This window comes from Trachypithecus francoisi, unplaced genomic scaffold (genome assembly GCF_009764315.1).
Source record: "Trachypithecus francoisi isolate TF-2019V2 unplaced genomic scaffold, Tfra_2.0 Lachesis_group16, whole genome shotgun sequence".
Lineage (NCBI taxonomy): Eukaryota > Metazoa > Chordata > Mammalia > Primates > Cercopithecidae > Trachypithecus > Trachypithecus francoisi.
The window spans coordinates 88,856,785-88,874,867 of record NW_022681461.1 but is presented as its reverse complement, the minus strand read 5'-3'; the positions used below and the strand labels follow the sequence as shown (position 1 = coordinate 88,874,867).

The 18,083-nt window shown below is 46.0% G+C and overlaps 1 protein-coding gene across 2 annotated transcripts in view; it reads left to right on the top strand.

Moving 5' to 3' along the window:
• Positions 1-18,083, top strand: part of TMOD1 (tropomodulin 1) — a 92,946-nt gene that overhangs the window by 22,539 nt on the left and 52,324 nt on the right. For both annotated transcript variants that reach the window (XM_033238028.1, XM_033238029.1), the window contains exon 2: positions 243-410. In XM_033238028.1, coding sequence (XP_033093919.1) covers positions 291-410 — 120 coding nt within the window. In that variant the 5' untranslated portion in view covers positions 243-290. The remainder of the gene's footprint in view (positions 1-242; positions 411-18,083) is intronic.

Below are 18,083 nucleotides of genomic sequence, written 5' to 3'. Positions count from 1 at the left end.
GTAATTAATGTCCATGCCAATTATAACCAATTACAATTCATTAACTTACATGCTCTCAGGACTTTACCTTGCACAGTTTTATTAGAGAATTAGCCAAACTTAGTGTAGTGTTCCACCGTAGTCATGATTATCCTGGTGATTCATAAAATGTACCCAGGCCGCTGTGTGAATGATGAGCCTCCATTTGCTCTGAGAGAACAAATTTGAGATGGGTCTTTCTAAGATTCTTGTCTTTCTGGTAGGTATTAATCAGCGCAGAAACTCAGGAGACACAGACAAGTTCTTCCACAATGTCGTACAGACGAGAACTAGAGAAATACCGTGACCTGGATGAAGATGAAATCCTTGGAGCCCTCACAGAGGAAGAGCTCAGGACCCTGGAAAATGAGCTGGATGAGCTGGACCCTGATGTGAGTAGGTGCTAAAGGGGAGCACACTGTCACCAGTGAGGGGAGCTGGGGAGGGACAGGTGGGTGCTTCCTAAAGCCACCACTTCCTTTTTCCTTCCATGGCAATGACATTAGAATAACTTTGCCTTTGCAGATTTTTCTTTTAATGTGTTGTATTAGAGTTCTCCAGAGAAAGAGAGAACCAATAGGGTGTGTGTGTGTGTGTGTGTGTGTGTGTGTGTAGAGACAGAGAGAGAAGGAGAGAGAGAGAGAGATTTTATTTTATTTATTTTTTTTTTTTTGAGACGGAGTCTCGCTCTGTCGCCCGGGCTGGAGTGCAGTGGCCGATCTCAGCTCACTGCAAGCTCCGCCTCCCGGGTTCCCGCCATTCTCCTGCCTCAGCCTCCCGAGTAGCTGGGACTACAGGCGCCCGCCACCTCGCCCGGCTAGTTTTTTGTATTTTTTTAGTAGAGACAGGGTTTCACCGTGTTAGCCAGGATGGTCTCGATCTCCTGACCTCGTGATCCACCTGTCTCGGCCTCCCAAGTGCTGGGATTACAGGCTTGAGCCACCGCGCCCGGCCGAGAGATTTTATTATAAGGCGTTAGCTCACAAGGCTGTAGAGACCGGCAAGATCTGCAGTTGCTAAGGTGGAGACCCAGGAGAGCCGATGGTATAGTTCCAACACAAATACAAATAACCAGCAGGCCGAAGACCCAGGAAGAGTTGGGTCTGGGAAAAGATGTTTTAGTTTGAATCCAAAGGCAGAAAAAAGCCAGTGTTCCAGCTCAAGGCAGTCAGGCAGGAGGAAATCCCCGCCTACTTGGAGGAGGGTCAGCTTTTTTTCCCTGTTCAGGTCTTCAACTGATTGGATGCCCCCCCGCCGCCATATCAGGGGGAACAATCTGTGTTACTCAGTCTACTGATTCAAATATTAATCTCATCCGGGAACACCCTCACAGACACACCCAGAATCATGTTTGACCAAATGTCTGAGCATCCCATGGTCAAGTCAACACCCAAAATTAACCATCACAGTCTACCCCTTGTCAGCTTGACACACATGTACATCTCTTTAAACCATACTTAATTTCCAAATAAAGACAGTGATGATGTCATAATTCTGCCTAACATGATACAACTATCATGTTAGGAAAACACACTATCACCTTCCCCAGAAGAGGAGGTAAAGTCCATGAGTGATGTTTATTCTTCTCCTTGCTGTCCTGTAACTTAAATACTATAATGTAAAATTAATGATACTTAAATCCTATTATACAAAGCCAATACAATCAATAACAGTAAAGTCAGTATCAAACAATCTTGTGTTACGTGATAAGGGAATAAGAAAGGGAAAAAGCAAAGATATTTGCTACACACACTCACACACACAACACAAGTGTTCACAAAATAAGGAGGAAGTACTCATGACAATTACAGTCTTCATTTCTGTAACTACTCAGGTAGTTGTGGCTGGTATTGATAACTACCCTGCTTCATTACCCATTCTTTGCCTTTAGCAAGCACCTCAGCTGGTTGTGGTTCTTTACCCGATGGGGTGACCTAAGCTTTCATTTCTGAAAGGCCTAGGCCATTAGTAGTCCTGCCTGGATTAGTTTGTTGTAGTTTTCCATGGACCCTAATCACAGGGCATGGTAATACTTAAAAATGCCCTAAGGGCTCTCCTCTATCCAGACATACACTTTCTCACCTCCCTTGTGCAATAGCGATCCAATTTCTCCTTAGTAGTCAGCATCCGTCACCCCCAGTAACTCCCTTCTTTGCTCGTTGATTCGGAGTCATGAGGAGCCCAAAGTGGGCTGGTGGCAGTTTTAACTTCCAGTTTAATGGAATTACTGTGTCTCCTAGTGGAACTTTCCTCCTTTGAAACTAAGACTTCTAGGCCAGCAGACCATAGGGTCATGGGAACAATAAGTGAAAGTTTTGCTAGTGGATCGCTAGGAGTAATGGTGAGTGGCGCCACTCCTGTTTCCAGCCTTGATTCCCTGACCCACGAATCCTAGCTATGGGAGAAATGGCATCAGCAACTGCCACTGATTCAGAGCATATACCGCCTTCTGGAGAATGTTGCCCCAGCCTGTAAGGTGTGGCCACCTAGCTGGCACTGTAACTGTGTCTTCAAAAGACTGGCTGATACCCATTGTATCAAGCCAGCAGCTTCAGGATGGTGGAGAACATATGTCATGGAATGAATGAGCTGAGAAATAAAGGACCAGAAGAATCCTTCTCATTTAATGTTTGATGTTTTATCATTGCATTTCTTAGTTGGCACATTTAGAAGTGTGTTTAATGCTCAGAATTCATCCCTGCAGTCAGGGTACACAGTGTTAAGAGTCAAAAGTCTGTTTGGTTGTGTATGTGGTTTAGCAAGTCACACTAGAACTGTAAGCATGGACATAGAGGGGTTCGTAGGTGGCCTCCTAGACAGGGGTCTTCATCCTACAGCTATATCCCAGGCACCCAGGTCAATGACCAGTGCAGAGAAGGTAGATAATGAAAGTTACTGAGCTGAGTAAATGTTCCATGTTATTTATTTTTAATTAAATATGGAATGTATCACATCCTTTTTTAAAACCAGCCATTGCTCAACTCTGGCTTCATAGTGAGCCATAAAGAAAACAACACTTCAGTCTCACTCACACACAGATGGCCACTGCTAACATCCAGGGAGCACAGTGCAGATGGAAAAATGCAGGACTAGAAGTTAGGTGTTTTGCTTCCAATCCCAGCCCTGTCTCTTCTATTCCATGTGACCGTGGACCAAGCTGCCATCCTTCCTAGACCTCAATGTCCCTAGTCATGGAATAACAGAGTTGGCTGGTCATTTTCAGGGTTAAACTAACCTGACTTATAATCTGGTCTTATACCCAGGTGTGATTAAGTGGCTTCATTCCAGATAACTCAGAATCCTTGCCTTGGGCTCCTGGGTCCCAGGCCCCATGGAATTACACATCCCTCCAGCAGTGTGTCCTCCTCTTCCTGATATTCACAACCTTCCCCTGCCTGCCACGAGAACATGGTTTCCTGATGAGGCTGCTCAAGTTGATCAGAAGTCAGCATTGGTGGAAAGAGCCTTGCGTTTCTTTCTTCCCCCGCATCATCTCTCCCCATTAGCCTGTGTTTCAGTAAAAACAAGCCATGTAGGCAAGAAAAAATCAAGCTGTAAAATTATTCTGTTCTAATTCTATCCTAGATCACTGTCACACAGAATTCCAAGAACAAACAACTTTATAAAGGGAGAACAAAAGAGGCATGTAGCCAATTCCAGTTAACTCAATAAATGTGACTTGGTTACCTGCTGAGCACCAAGCACTGTACTGGGCACCAACAGGGGAGCCTGGCTGGGACTCTGCCTTTCAGGAGCTCAGGCTGGTGGGGACACAGGCATAATACACTGCGCTCAACACGGAGCAGACAGGAAGTTCTGCCAGGAGATGAACTCTTACTGGTGTGAGGCATCAGAGAGCAGGTAACACTGGAACTGGGCCCTGGATTTTTCTAATTCCATGCAGAGTGAAGGCCTTGAGAAAGGCCACAAGGAGAGTGTTGTGTAGGGAAGGTAATTGGGGATGGGAATCTTAGTGTGGTTTCTGTGGAGGGTCAGATGAGACTAGAAAGGAGGGTTGGGATAGATAATGTGGGGGAAGAGGGGATGGCAGGGTTTAGACTTTGCTCAGTAGATTCAGGGAGCCCAAAGGGTCAGAGACTCAAAGAGTTCGTTGGTTTTGGGAGGTGACACTGAGGACATATGGCCTGGAGGGGTGTCAGGGAGATGGGTGAGAGGGGGGAGGCGCTCCCATGGGGAAATCTTTGCCACTCCCAGGGAGAAGTGCACCTGAGGGCCCCGTGGGCCTTTTGGGCTGTTTGAGTTGCCCTGAGCTGCTGCATGGGGATGAGGTCAGGTCAGGCTGTGGCTGCAAATAAGGCAGGTGATGACAAGGGTCAGAGCCAAGCGTCAGACCTGGGAGTGGAGGGGGACAGATGGAGGAGGTCTCTCAGAACCCAGAGTGCATCCACCAGGAACTGCATTCCATTTCACCCCCACACTGGCAAAGAGCTCCCTCAGGTCTGCCATCCCACATATCAGAGCATCCAGGCTCAGCAGCAAATACCCAGGGCCCCTGCAGCTCTCACACAGCCAGCTCTCCCGCCCAGGTGATTAGCAGGCAAGGGACACTCCACTTGTGCTACTGGAGGGACAGGGCACCTGGGGCTCAGCTTGCTGAGGGTCACAGGACCCGGGCAGGCACAGAGACTCAGATTTCAAACAGGCTCCAGAGTGTGTGCACCTCCCGCTCTGGCAGGAGAAAAGTAACTGAGCACAGGGGTGTGGGAGCGGGCATGGGCCATCTGAGACCTGCGATTCTCACACCACTGTGGTTTCCCAGTTGGCATTTTCAAAGACCCCTTTCTCTTTCAGTTCAAAGAAAAGAGAAGAGAAACCAGAGAGAGGATAGGAGATAATGGAGGCCAGTGGGTTTCTGTCCCAGTCATACAATCGGCCCCTTCATTAAGATCAGCTCTGTTACCTGATTTGCAAGACAGTATGTGAGCTTCGAAAAGGCCTAGAGGGCCTCCCTTCTTTTGGAGAGCACAAACATTCCAGTTCTAGTTTCACCCTCCCTTGGCCCATGCTCTGAAATCACAGCACAGGGAGAGGCCAAAGATATGCAGACAATGAGAGACTCCTAGCTGGCCAGCAGGTGTCCGCCCCTCCCACCGCTTCAGACCAGGAGCAGAGCCCAGAGAAGGGAAAGAACTTGCTCTAGGTCATACGTCCAAGCAGAACCAGATCCGAACCCTGGTCCCTTGGCACCAAGGCCACTGCCCTCTCTGTTATAGTCCATATTCCTCCTGTTTTTATTTTTGTTTAATGAGTGCTTAGATGACACTCACTATTTGCAGGTGCTGTTCTAAGGACTTCGACAATATTAACTCATTTGACCATCATCATGATCCTAGGAGGCAGGCCCTGTTATCATCCCCATTTTACAGATGAGGAAACTGAGAGGTGAAGTAACTTGTCCAAAGGCCCACAGCTAGGCAATGGCAGAGCCACTATGTGTGGGTCTGGAGTCCACAACTTAGCTATGCCACTCCAAGTTCTCATGGGAGTGTTCAGGGAGAGAGTTTGGCTGCAGATGTGCTCTAGTTTTGTGGTTGGGGGTGCTGTATGAAAATCATCCCTCTTTTTTCTGGGGAAGAGCCTGAGGTCCTGGCTCTGCTCCAGACATGATTTTCCTTCTTTGGATCTCAATTTTCCTGCCTGTAAAACGGATGCAGTCGGCCTAGATGGCCTTGGAAGCCCCCTCCAGCTCTAACCACATATGATTTATTTGAACCATTCTTGGCTGCCTCAGTACCTGAATTCAACAAACACTTCAAAGGGTGATGCTTCTGGTTATGCAATTGTTAAGCCCCAGTGTCATGTGACAGAATGGAGTACGAGGACTTGGAAAGCAGCTCTGTTTGCAGCAGAGGATTCCAAACTTGTGCACATTAAAAAAAAAAAAAAAAAAAAAAAGTCCCCGAAACTTTCTATCTCTCACTCTGGAAAAACTCGAGCTTATCATGAGATTGTTGCACTTGGACTCCCTCGGGAAAGGAATGCTTCATGTGCTAAAAGTATCCGCTGTTGACTGACTCCCCAGAGGATCTGCCCTTTCTCGTCTCTCTGGAGTTAAGTGGATGCTGCTCTGAAGCGGAGCCAGTTCCTCAGTTCAGATTGCCTTTGTACCAGGTGGTGGGAGCAACACAGAGAGAGGTTTTAAGAATGACAAGTCATTGTGACTTCTGCAGGGAGCAGTGTACAGTTTTCTTATGAGCAATAGACACTCAATACTTCCTGGGTGTGCCATGAGCAAAGCCCTATGTGGATTATCTCATTTAGTCCTCTGGGAGGGTTCAGTCATTAGCCCCATTTTAAAGATGGAGAAGCCGAGGCTTAGAGACATAAAGTAACCTGCCCAGGATGCAATCTGAGTGGTGCTGGAATTCCAACCTGGATAGTCTTGGCCGGGTAACCTGTGCTGTTAACTGCCCCTGGGAGCACCTCTGAGACTAGCCCAGAAGGAAACTCACAGAGAGCAGACTGGAGAATTATGAGCAAATTCTTATTTCCAACTTGACTTCTTTTGAAGTTGTTATGTTATTTTCACAATAAATACTAATCTTTAAAGAAAAGAAGAATCCACCGACACAAGGAATTTAACCGTAAATATTGATGGTTAATGAGGCTTTGGGGAAAAGGCAGAACATTTCTTAAACTGTCTCATTAAAAGCCTCAAAATATTCGCAGGAGAGAGGATGGTAGAGATAATTCAACCTTGTAAAGAAACTGGGTCCTAAGAGTTGATTTTAAAGTCAGCTGTCAGGAATCTGCAACACAATATAACCATACAGACAATAATGGAAAACCACAGACCCTCTGCAAAGCCTGGATAATAATAACCATGATTTTCTACCAAGGTGTTTTTTGTTGTTGTTGTTGTTGTTTGTTTGTTTGTTTGTTTTTGAGACAGGGTTTCACTCTTGTTGCCCAGGCTGGAGTGCAATGGTGTGATCTCTGCTCATTGCAACTTCTGCCTCCCAGGTTCAAGTGATTCTCCTGCCTCAGCCTCCCGAGTAGCTGGGATTACAGGTGTGCATCACCAGGCCCAGCTAATTTTTGTATTTTTAGTAGAGGTGGGGTTTCACCGTGTTGGCCAGGCTGGTCTCGAACTCCTGACCTCAGGTGATCCACCTGCCTTGGCCTCCCAAAGTGCTGGGATTACAGACGTGAACCACTGCACCCAGCCTCTGCTAAGGTGTTCTTACATGCCAGGTGCTGTGCTAAGCATTTTATGGGCATCATTTCATAAAATATTTACAAGGATCTTATAAGATTGATCCTCATAGGATGAGGTTAATGTCATTCTGTAGATAAAGAAATAGGTGCCCAGAATCACACAGCTATTGATACAATTCAGACAGATGCTGCCTTCCTTAGTCCATAATGTGTCAAGAGTTCTGAGAACAGACCGGGTGCAGTGGCTCGCACCTATAATCTCAGCACTTTTTGGGGCCAAGGCAGGCAGATAACTTGAGGTCAGGAGTTCGAAATCAGCCTGGCCAACATGGAGAAACCCTATCTCTACTTAAAATACAAAAATTAGCTAGGCGTGGTGGTGTGCACCTGTAATGCCAGCTACTTGAGAGGCTGAGACAACAGAATTGTTTGAAACCTGGGAGGCGGAGGTTGCAGTGAGCCAAGATCACACCACTGCACTCTAGCCTGGGTGACAGAGCAAGACTCCATCTCAAAAAAAAAGAGTTCTGAGAACAAAGGGCCATGAATTGCAGGATGAAATAATGGAAAACAGAAATGGAGAATCCCAGAGCTCCAAGGACACTTAGAAATCATCTAACAGTACCCCACCAGGCATCTACATATGTGGTACCGGTAGAGAAAGCCTGATTTTGGAGTCTGTCCTGGACACAGTTGGTGTTTTCTGTATTTCATCAAATCCTCATACCATCCTGTGAGGTGTCATTATTACCATTTCACTGATGAAACATCCAAGCATCAACAAAACCCTGAAGTGGAAAGACGGGAAAGGACTCGTTCAAGGTCACACAGCAAGTCAGCGGCAGAGCCAAGGCACCCACCTGGTACTTCCTGTCACTCCACATGGCTTCCCATTAGATGATCATAAAATCCTCCTACTTGTGTCCTAAATCATATCCTTTAAGGCAAAGACACTCTTGGCCATCCAGGAAGCAGCCAAGTTTGGTCCACAGGGCCATGATTCTCCTTTGTAACACAAACCGGCAGAATCGCAAGCCCAGGATAGAAGTAAACAGTTGAAATGGAAAGAAATAAATCTCTCCTCTAAAAATAGGCACACATCCTTAGAAACACTGCCTGCCGTGCACGGAGACGAGGACGGGCCTGGCGGGGTGAGGGCAAGTCAGCCCAGGCGTCTGTGTGTCCCCATCCCATCCTCTGCCTTCTGGACCCATGACCACCTCTCCCAACCCCTCCTCTGGCTGGGGAACCTCCTTGACCTGAAGCCCCTCACTTCCTCCCATTTTTCAAGGCTTGACCTTTCCTCCCCTCCCTCAGAAGCCTTTTAGACTCTTTCACCTTCACACCCCAGCACAGCACCTGCTCCGCCCTGACGACACTGAGCTGTTTCCTTTTTGATTTTGACATGTTGAATAGGAAACATTGTAAACACATAGGAGAGTACAGTATACACCTATGTTGTCATCATCTGAATTTAGCAAACGTTAAAATTTTGCCTTATTTGGTTCTGATCATTCTTAAAAAAAAAAAAAGAAATCGCTACAGATAAAGTTTAAACCCTGCCTTTCTGTCTCCCTTTCTATTCACCATCGCTGCCACTCTACTGAGCGCTTTCTACTGGGAGGCAGCAAACCGAGTACCCACACGTCATGTAAGTGACCTACATGAAGGAAGGAAGATGGGTCAGTTTTCTTGAGCCATGTGGTCATCTTGGCTTATCTATTACTTTTTCACTTTTAAAGATAGGTATATGTAAGAAAAGTTTCCCTTACCATCTACATTTTCAGAAATAAAAGCAACTGCAAAACCAGTGCTGTGTAGTAACTGACTTTGGCCTCTGTGTCAGAGGCAACAGGGAGTGGTGGGGACTGAGGCAAATGGGAGTTTGTCTAAAGGGCCCACCATTTTCAGCTCCACTAATTGTTGCCAGTATGAGAGTACAGACCTGGTATTGCCACATCACCTAATGTTTCCAGAGATGTTGGAAATCTGGATTTTAAAAAAATGTGTAAGCTCCTTATTTTAAAATGCTGATAGCTCATTTAAATGCACGGGCCAGACAAACCCAACCGAGTGTTAGCATTTAATTTGCCTGTAGGCCTCTCAGTTTGCAGCTCTGGTTCTACCTCGTATGGCAGATGTTTGTTTTAGCATAAAAAATAGACACATACACAAACATATACATGTATGATTAGATGAAAAGCACCTAGCCCAGTGCCTAGCACATAGTGGTCCTTAATAAATGTGAGCCTGAGTATATGATTTGTCCACTAGAATCTAAGTTTTTTGAGACTGGGAACCATACTGTATGGCCACAGATACAGTGCAGCCAGGTATAGTTGTGCAAGTTGCACGCTGTACTCCAGGAGACACTGTTCACATTGACTAGAGAGTGAATCATGTCCTTGGCTTAGTGCAGTGCGCAACCTGCACAACCAGATGTGACTGCCCTGGCAGAGCACCTCCATAATCCAGTGTCTGTTCAGTTGAATGAAAGTGAATGATCATACCCAGTGATGGTAAAACTGACTGGCAAGAAGCTGCTTCTGTATGGAGTTAAACCCTTATTCTGAGGTTTCAAGATAAAAGGGCTCTTAACCCTCATTTTACAGATAGGGAATCCAAAACCAGAGAGAACCCGTGACTCATCTGTGGCCTCACAGCCCTTGGCTGAGAACCCAGGTTATCAGGTAGGGTGCAGCTTCGCTACAAGTAACAGAGACTCAGATAAATGTGATTTGTGCAGTGTTTTATCCATCCCTCAGGTAAAAGTCCACAGGTAGGCAATCTAGGGCTGGGATGCAGCTCAGCTGCCCAGACTTCTCAGAGTCCTAGACTCTGTCCAGCTCATCTTTCTGCCATTCCTAAGGTTTAGCCCTATAGCCATAATAACCACATTCCAGGCATCCAAATAGAGAAAAAGGGGTGCAGAGGGGGGAGGGATAAAAGAAAGGAGAAAAGCCAGGATTCAAGTCCCTTTTAAGGAAAGTTACCAGAAATTGCCACTGGACACTTCTCATATAATTGCCTGGAACTTAATTATATGACTCAACCTAGCTGCAAGGGACCCTGCAAAGTGTAGCCTTTAATCTGAGCAGCCAAGAACTCAACTAAAAAGTGGAGGCTGTCTTTTATTGCTAAAGAAGGGGAAGCTGGAATCAGGGACGATTTGGAGTCTATCACTGTGAGTTCACTAGTGTGATGGCCTGATGTTCTGCTCTGCTGAAAGCCCTGAGATGGATTGAGAGGAGTTGGCAGGAATTTAACCAAATCTAGGTCCTCAAAGAAAGCATTATAAAGGTCTCACTTTTTAGCTTGGCACTTTCCAAAATCCACAACAGTGAACCTTGGTCTCATACGAGACACTCCCCAACTCTGACACCTTTCATAATATGTCCCTCTCCCCAAAACCCACTTGGGAACAGCAGCTGGGTGGAAAAGCCAATGGCTTGGGACAGCAGGTGTGATGTGGGCCTGAAGGGAATCCAAGTCATATCACCCTGTTCCCAGCTGGAGCATCAGTGTTGTGTGACTGTGGACAACTCAGACCACATTCTCTTAGCATTCAGGGCTTGGTGCTGGGGATTCAGAGAAGACTAAGATATATCCCAGCTAGCCCTTGAGGGGCACCCGGTATCCTTGGGGAGAGACATATGGCATAGATATGCTCCACAGAGTAAGATGAGCATTATACAAGAACTGGCAACATGCCTAGGGGAGTTCGGAGCAAGATTCACCAGATCAGTATGGAGAACCCTGCAAAGGCTGAACAGGGTGCTCCAGGGAAGGGCTTTGAAAGATTAATGCAGGGGAGCTGGAGTGACGGAATTCCAAGTAGAAGGCACAGCCTGAGCAAAGGCATGTCAGTGGGAGAGTGCAGGGCATGGCTGTGGAATGTGGAGCAGCCTGGAGTGGCTAGAACATGGGCTACTTGATGAAGGGAAGAGGCTCAGGAGGCTGGAGAGGTGGGAGTAGGTTGGAGTCAAATCATGGAAAGCTCTTCATGCCTGGCTGATGAATTGGTCGAGATTCCGTAGGTCAGGGAAGTGGTTGGACATCTGTGAGTATGTTGGTGAGTGATGTGATCAGGTGTACATGTCGGTGGCGTCTAAGGAGCAGAGGTGGAGAGACCTGAAGCAGGGAACCAGCCAGGAGGCTGCTCTGGTGGTCCCGGCAAGAGTCACAAGGGCTGGAACAAGGATGATGCCCATGGGAGGAGACATTTCGGAACACTGCAGCCTCAGATCCTAATGCCTCCCCTAGCAGGCCATGCCACCCTCATCTGCTGGGCTTCTGCTGCACCGTGCTTTCTCTCTCCCTGCAATGCCCCTCCACTCCCTCTCCTCACTTGGCTGGCTCCTCCCTGGCCCCTCAGACTCAGTTCAGGACCACCTCCTCCAGGAAGCCCGGGGCTGAGTAAGGTGACTACACCACTGAGATGTGTATCTCCCCTGTGGCTGCGAGCCTCTCTGGGCCGGGATCACACCGTCATTGTTTCAGGACACCCAGTCCCCAGCACAACAGGAACATGGAACATTTTCCCTGCACATGAGGCAGGAAAGGAGGATTAGGGGAAAGCCAGGGAGGAAAGGTTTGTCCCCACCTTGTACTGTGAATACCAGAGAGAGACCATGCTGCTATGATAAATAGGTACCACCACAAGTAATTACTGGGTTCGGGCTACAGGAGTGCCTTTGGACATCGGCATTAATGCCCTATAAAGTTGACTGGGGAAATGGCAGTTATTGAGTTTCATCAGCCCTGCATCAAGGTCAGGGCCGCTGAGCCAAAGGCCTAGCTCTGTGGAGAGAAAGCAAAGAGCGGGAGGAAGAGTCCCAGAGTGTGTGTGTTGGGGCAGAGGCTGTGTCTGGAGGGGGTGGGGCTCTTAGAGGTTTGGATCCTGCTGGTCCCTTTGTAACATCAAGACGCTGTGACTGGGGCAAGAGTGGGCTCACCCCGTTGTCCCTGTCACACTCTCAGGCTAAAGTATGTGAGAAGAGCGCTCCACTGAATCATTTCCAGTGGGATCTGGAAGCTGCTGGCCAGTAATGCAGAGGCAGAGATCTGTATATCAGGACGGGACCATAAGTGCCTAAGCTTTACATAAGGAGAAACAGACCTGGCAGATAACTGGAAAATAAATCCTCAAGCCAGTTAAAAACGTTTGTTTTTCCAGTCAAATCCCTTGTAAAAGGCAACTAGGGGAGCTACTGGCCTGTGAAAGGTTTGGCCTGGCATGGCCTGGCCTGATGTGGAGCTGGGTGGGTGTCTAGGGCACACTTAGGTTAAATTGTTTGAAATGGGAGAAGGGAAGAGGAGTCAGCTGGAACTTTGAAAAGTGAGGCCACTTTGGTTTCACTCCTACCCTGGGACAGTTACTCAATGCCCCTGGGCCTCGGTTTCTCCATGTGTAAACTGAGACTCATTTGATAAGCAGGGGAGTGGAGAGCTGGCTTTCTAACACTTGGGGAGGAGACCTGGCTCTCACGTGCGGCCACATCTGGTTTCCAGGATCTGTTCCCAGAGGACGGCAGTCAGGTGGGATGGAAAGTTTTTTGTGGGATGGAAGTCAAGAGTCCCGGGCTCTCGGTCCAGTGTACGACCTCAGGCGAGGCGCCTCCCTTTCCCGGCCCTTGGCTTCTTCCAATCCCTGATAAAGCGGTTATACCACCTGTCCTGTCCTCTTCCAAGAAGCTGTATGTAATTCAGTCACAGAATAGCATCCTGGGACCCCAGAGCCCAGACCCAGGGGTCACGTTTTGCATTCCCTCGTCCTTAGATATAGCTGATATATTTGGGAAAAGTGATAAAAATTCCTTGTTTTTTTGTCACTGTGAAGAACCAGGTTAAGGGTTTTGCATGGTTTTATGCACGGTGAGCCACCAGTCTGAAGATAGTTATATAGATCCTTGACCATGCTAATATATATATATGCTAATTATATATAGTGTCATTTTTATGTAAGCTCAGCCTTCCCAGCTGTGAGGCTAACAAGCTATGTGACTTTAGGCCAGTGACTTCAGTTTTCTATGCCTCAGTTTCTCCACTGGAAAATGAAAAAAATCATTGGTCTAGAGGATCTCTTAGGGCTTTATATTTCTGAGCTGCCAGGAGTCTATGATCCTTTTATTGCATTGTGTGTGTGCATATGTACACGTGTGTGTGCACATGTGTGATCATGTGTGCGTGTGTACATCTGTGTGTGTATGTATACATGTGTGAGTTGTGTGTTATCTATGTGTGAACATCTGAACAAGCCCACAAGGTTCTAGCCAGGATGGCTTCTCACGAAGCCCTATCTATAGCAATGGTAACTGTGCAGATACTTGATATTTAGCTTTACTGGCACCTGTCCGCAGGGTGTTGGAGCTCCTAATGGCACAATTAAGGATCTGTCCAAGTTTCCATTGTCCTTTGAACAACTGGACTCCAGAGTGTGGGTGTGAAAATTAGACTGCGATGTTAGCCTGCCAAGCTGCACATCCGAGTTTTAATTCTACAACATTTAAGGGGAAGTCACCATTTTAAAAATCAAGAGATGGGAACTGAATACAGGAAAGGTTGCCGAATTTCCACCTCTATAGTCATTTTCTTTTTTTTTTTTTTTTTTTTTTTTGAGACGGAGTCTCGCTCTGTCGCCAGGCTGGAGTGCTGTGGCCGGATCTCAGCTCACTGCAAGCTCCGCCTCCCGGGTTTACGCCATTCTCCTGCCTCAGCCTCCCGAGTAGCTGGGACTACAGGTGCCCGCCACCTCACCCGGCTAATTTTTGTATTTTTAGTAGAGACGGGGTTTCACCGTGTTAGCCAGGATGGTCTCGATCTCCTGACCGCGTGATCCGCCCGTCTCGGCCTCCCAAAGTGCTGGGATTACAGGCTTGAGCCACCGCGCCCGGCCTATTTTCAAGAACAAGTTAAACTTTGTATTTTCAAAATTTTAAAAATTCTAAATTTAAAACCTATGTGTATACCTCTTGCTTTCTCTAGCCCAACACCTGATATGGGCAGGATACACAGTAAATATTCGTGAAATAAATGAATGAATATTTTGGCTTTCTTACATGGAATTTTAGTTTGCTAGGAACCTTAGATCAGATGTGGCATAATGGCAGTTTATGGGCCGAGTCTGCCTAGCAGATATGTTTTATTTGGCCTGAACATTGTTTTTAAAATATTTGGACTATGTGTCAATATTTTAAAATCAAGAGATTTCACACAAGAAATGAGCAGATTGAATAACAACATCCACATTCCTACATGTCAACAGTTCGCTGGAGCTGGGTAGTGTGGAGGCACGAACGCTCCAGTGTGCCCCAGTCCCCACCACTCCCAGGTAACTCACAGCTATTATATAATTTTAGCCTAAGATCAGAGATAATCTAGAATTTCCTCCTCCTTAAAACCCGCACTAAATTTCCTGTCTGGTAATGATAAAAAGATCATGCAGGTATTAGTCACTGCCCTCCTCAGATGAGCAAATTTCCAGTTGTTAAATACGACGTGGAGATTTCCTCAGACTCCTATACACAAATCTCACAACCTGTCTTTGGGGTAAGGATGTTTGTGTGACAAGTGCATGTGACTTTCAGTGCTCCTAATGAATTGACGGCTGCTTTGGTGGAGTCAGATTGATGCTTCCCTTTGAACTAACTACAAAAAAAAAAAAAAAAAAAAAAAGGCACTTGCCCAGCAAATTTATCCTGTGCACATTTTAAGATTGAGATTTAAATTCCTTATAGGTTAAATGAGTTCAATTTCCCACAAGCACCATGAAAGTATTCCTTTAAATGTAACGTATAGGCTTGTTATAGATTCTTCTTTACTATTCAATAAAGTAGACCTTCCCCTCCCTTTAGGGTCTTGATTACCATGTGTTTAGTGAATAACTATGTGTAATTAAGCTTTTTCTCTAGGCCAGGCGCGGTGGCTCATGTCTGTAACCCCAGCACTTTGGGAGGCCAAGGTGGGTGGATCACAAGGTCAGGAGTTCAAGACCAGACTGGCCAACACGGTGAAACCCCATCTCTACTAAAAATACAAAAAAAAAAAAAAAAAAAAAATTAGCCGGGCATGGTGGCACGCACCTATAATCCCAGCTACTCAGGCTGCTAAGGCAGGAGAATCACTTGAACCTGGGAAGTGGAGGTTGCAGTGAGCTGAGATAGCGCCACTGCACTCCAGCCTGGGCATCAGAGACAGACTCCATCTCAAAAAACAAAACAAAGCAAAACAAACAAACAAAACGACAACAAAAAAAGATCAACAAAGAAAAAGTTTTCTCTGATCTTACTCTACTTTCTCCATTCACCTCTCATCTCCCTGGTTACTCCAAATTTTTAAATTTCTCTTTGTGGGGTCATAACCCTACCTCTTAACACACTGCCTGGACACATAGCATTCATTTAGCAGATGTTTATTGAATGAATAAGAAATAAGGGAATGAGAGGTGCTTTTCTATGCATACGTGATCACCAAATACTCTCCTGGTCAGAGCCAACAACAGAATGGTTGTGGGAACTCTTTTCCTCACCTATTGGGTAGCCCGGGTCTGAGAGTCAGTATTAGGTTCTAATAATTGTGAGAGCTCTATGGCGATATCTTCAGGTTCATTTAACTTCTCCACAACTAATTTACATCATAAGGTAAATTACATTGGAAAACAGGCACCATTTGAAATTTGGCCAGCTCTAGCCTGGCTGATCTCAGCATCACCATGAACCACTGGCACATGAAGAGCTTTCTGTCCTCAGCATTCCATGACCATTTGGTGCAGTTACTGCATTAGCCACTTGTATCATTCTCCCATAGATGACATATGCCATTTAAAAAATGATAGCTTTTTTGAGATACAATTCACATAGTATACAATCATTCACTTAACGTGCGCCATTCAGGCCGGGCGTGGTGGCTCAAGCCTGTAATCCCAGCACTTTGGGAGGCTGAGGCGGGCGGATCACGAGGTCAGGAGATCGAGACCATCCTGGCTAATACGGTGAAACCCTGTCTCTACTAAAAATACAAAAAATTAGCCGGGCGCGGTGGCGGGCGCCTGTAGTCCCAGCTACTCAGGAGGCTGAGGCAGGAGAATGGCGTGAACCTGGTGGGACAGAGCTTGCAGTTAACTGAGATCACGCCACTGCACTCCAGTCTGGGTGACAGAGCAAGACTCCATCTCAAAAAAAAAAAAAAGAAAAAGAAAAAAAGAAAAAAAAATACACCATTCTTTGGTTTGTTCTTTTAGCATATTCACAGAGTTGTATAAACATCATGATCAATCTTAGAACATTTTCATCACCTCAAAAGAACCTCAGCCGGGGCGGTGGCTCAAGCCTGTAATCCAGCAATTTGGGAGGCCGAGACGGGCGGATACGAGGTCAGGAGATCGAGACCATCCTGGCTAAACAGTGAAACCCGTCTCTACTAAAAATACAAAAAACTAGCGGGCAGATGGCGGGCGCATGTAGTCCAGCTACTTGGGAGGCTGAGGCAGGAGAATGGCGTGAACCCGGGAGGCGAGCTTGCAGTGAGCTGAGATCGGCCACTGCCACTCAGCCCAGGCGACAGAGCGAGACTCCGCCTCAAAAAAAAAAAAAAAAAAAAGAAACCTCGTGCCTATTAGCGTCACTCTCCATCTCCCTTCAACCTTCCCAGCTGTATTAGCCTGTTCAGGCTGCTCTAACAAAATACCACAGACTAGGTGACTTAAACAACAGAAACTTATTTTTGCACAATTCCGGAGGCTTAGAAGTCCCAGATCAGGGTTTTGAGGGGTCAGTTTCTGGTCAAGGAACAACTTCCGTCTGTGTGTTTTCATGGTCACTGGTTGGGGAAGGAGGTGTTGCAGCAGCTCTCTGGCATCTCTTCTTATAGGAACACCAATCCTATCAGATCAGGGTTTTACCCTTATGACCTCATTTGACTTTAATTATCTCCTTACAGGCCCTGTCTCCAATTATAGTCACTCTAGGGGTGAGGGCTTCAACATATGAATTGAAGGCAAACATTCCAGTCCATAACACCAGTCCTAGGCAACCACTAATCTACTTTCTATCTCTACAGATTTGACTGTTCTGTACATTTCATATATTATATGGAATCGTATAATACATGGCCTTTTGTATCTGGCTTCTTACACTTAGTAGGATGTTTTTGAGGGTCATTCATGTTGTAATACTACATTTCTTTTCATAGTTGAATAATATTCAATTGTATGGATATATCACATTTGGTTTATCCATTCATTAGCTGGTGAACATTAGACTTGTTCATACTTTAGTTATCATGAATAATGCTGTTATGAACATTCATGTACAAGCATTTGGGTGGACATACATCTTCAGTTCTTTTCCACCAAGGGGCAGAACTGCTGCATCATATGATAACTTTATGTTTAACTTTTTGAGAAATTGCACAACTATTTTCCAAAAAGGTTGTATCATTCTACACTCCTACCAGCAGTGTAAGAGAGTTGTAGTTTCTCTATATTCTCATCTCATACTCTAAGCCTCCGGAATTGTGCAAAAATAAGTTTCTGTTGTTTAAGTCACCTAGTCTTGTTATTATCTGTGTTTTTTTATTATTGCCATCCTGCTGGCTGTGAAATGGTATCTCACTCTGGATTTGATTTGCATTTCCCTAATGGATAATATTATTGAGCGTTTTTTCATGAGCTTTTTGGTCATTTTTACATAATCTTTGGAAAAATGTCTATCCAGATCACTTGCCCGTTTTTAAAAATTTATTTATTTTTATTTTTATTTTTTTGAGATGGAGCTCTGTCACCCAGGCTGGAGTGCATTGGCGCAATCTCAGCTCACTGCAGTCTCTGCCTCCCAAGTTCAAAAGATCCTCCCGCCTCAGCCTCACATGTAGCTGGGACTACAGATTTG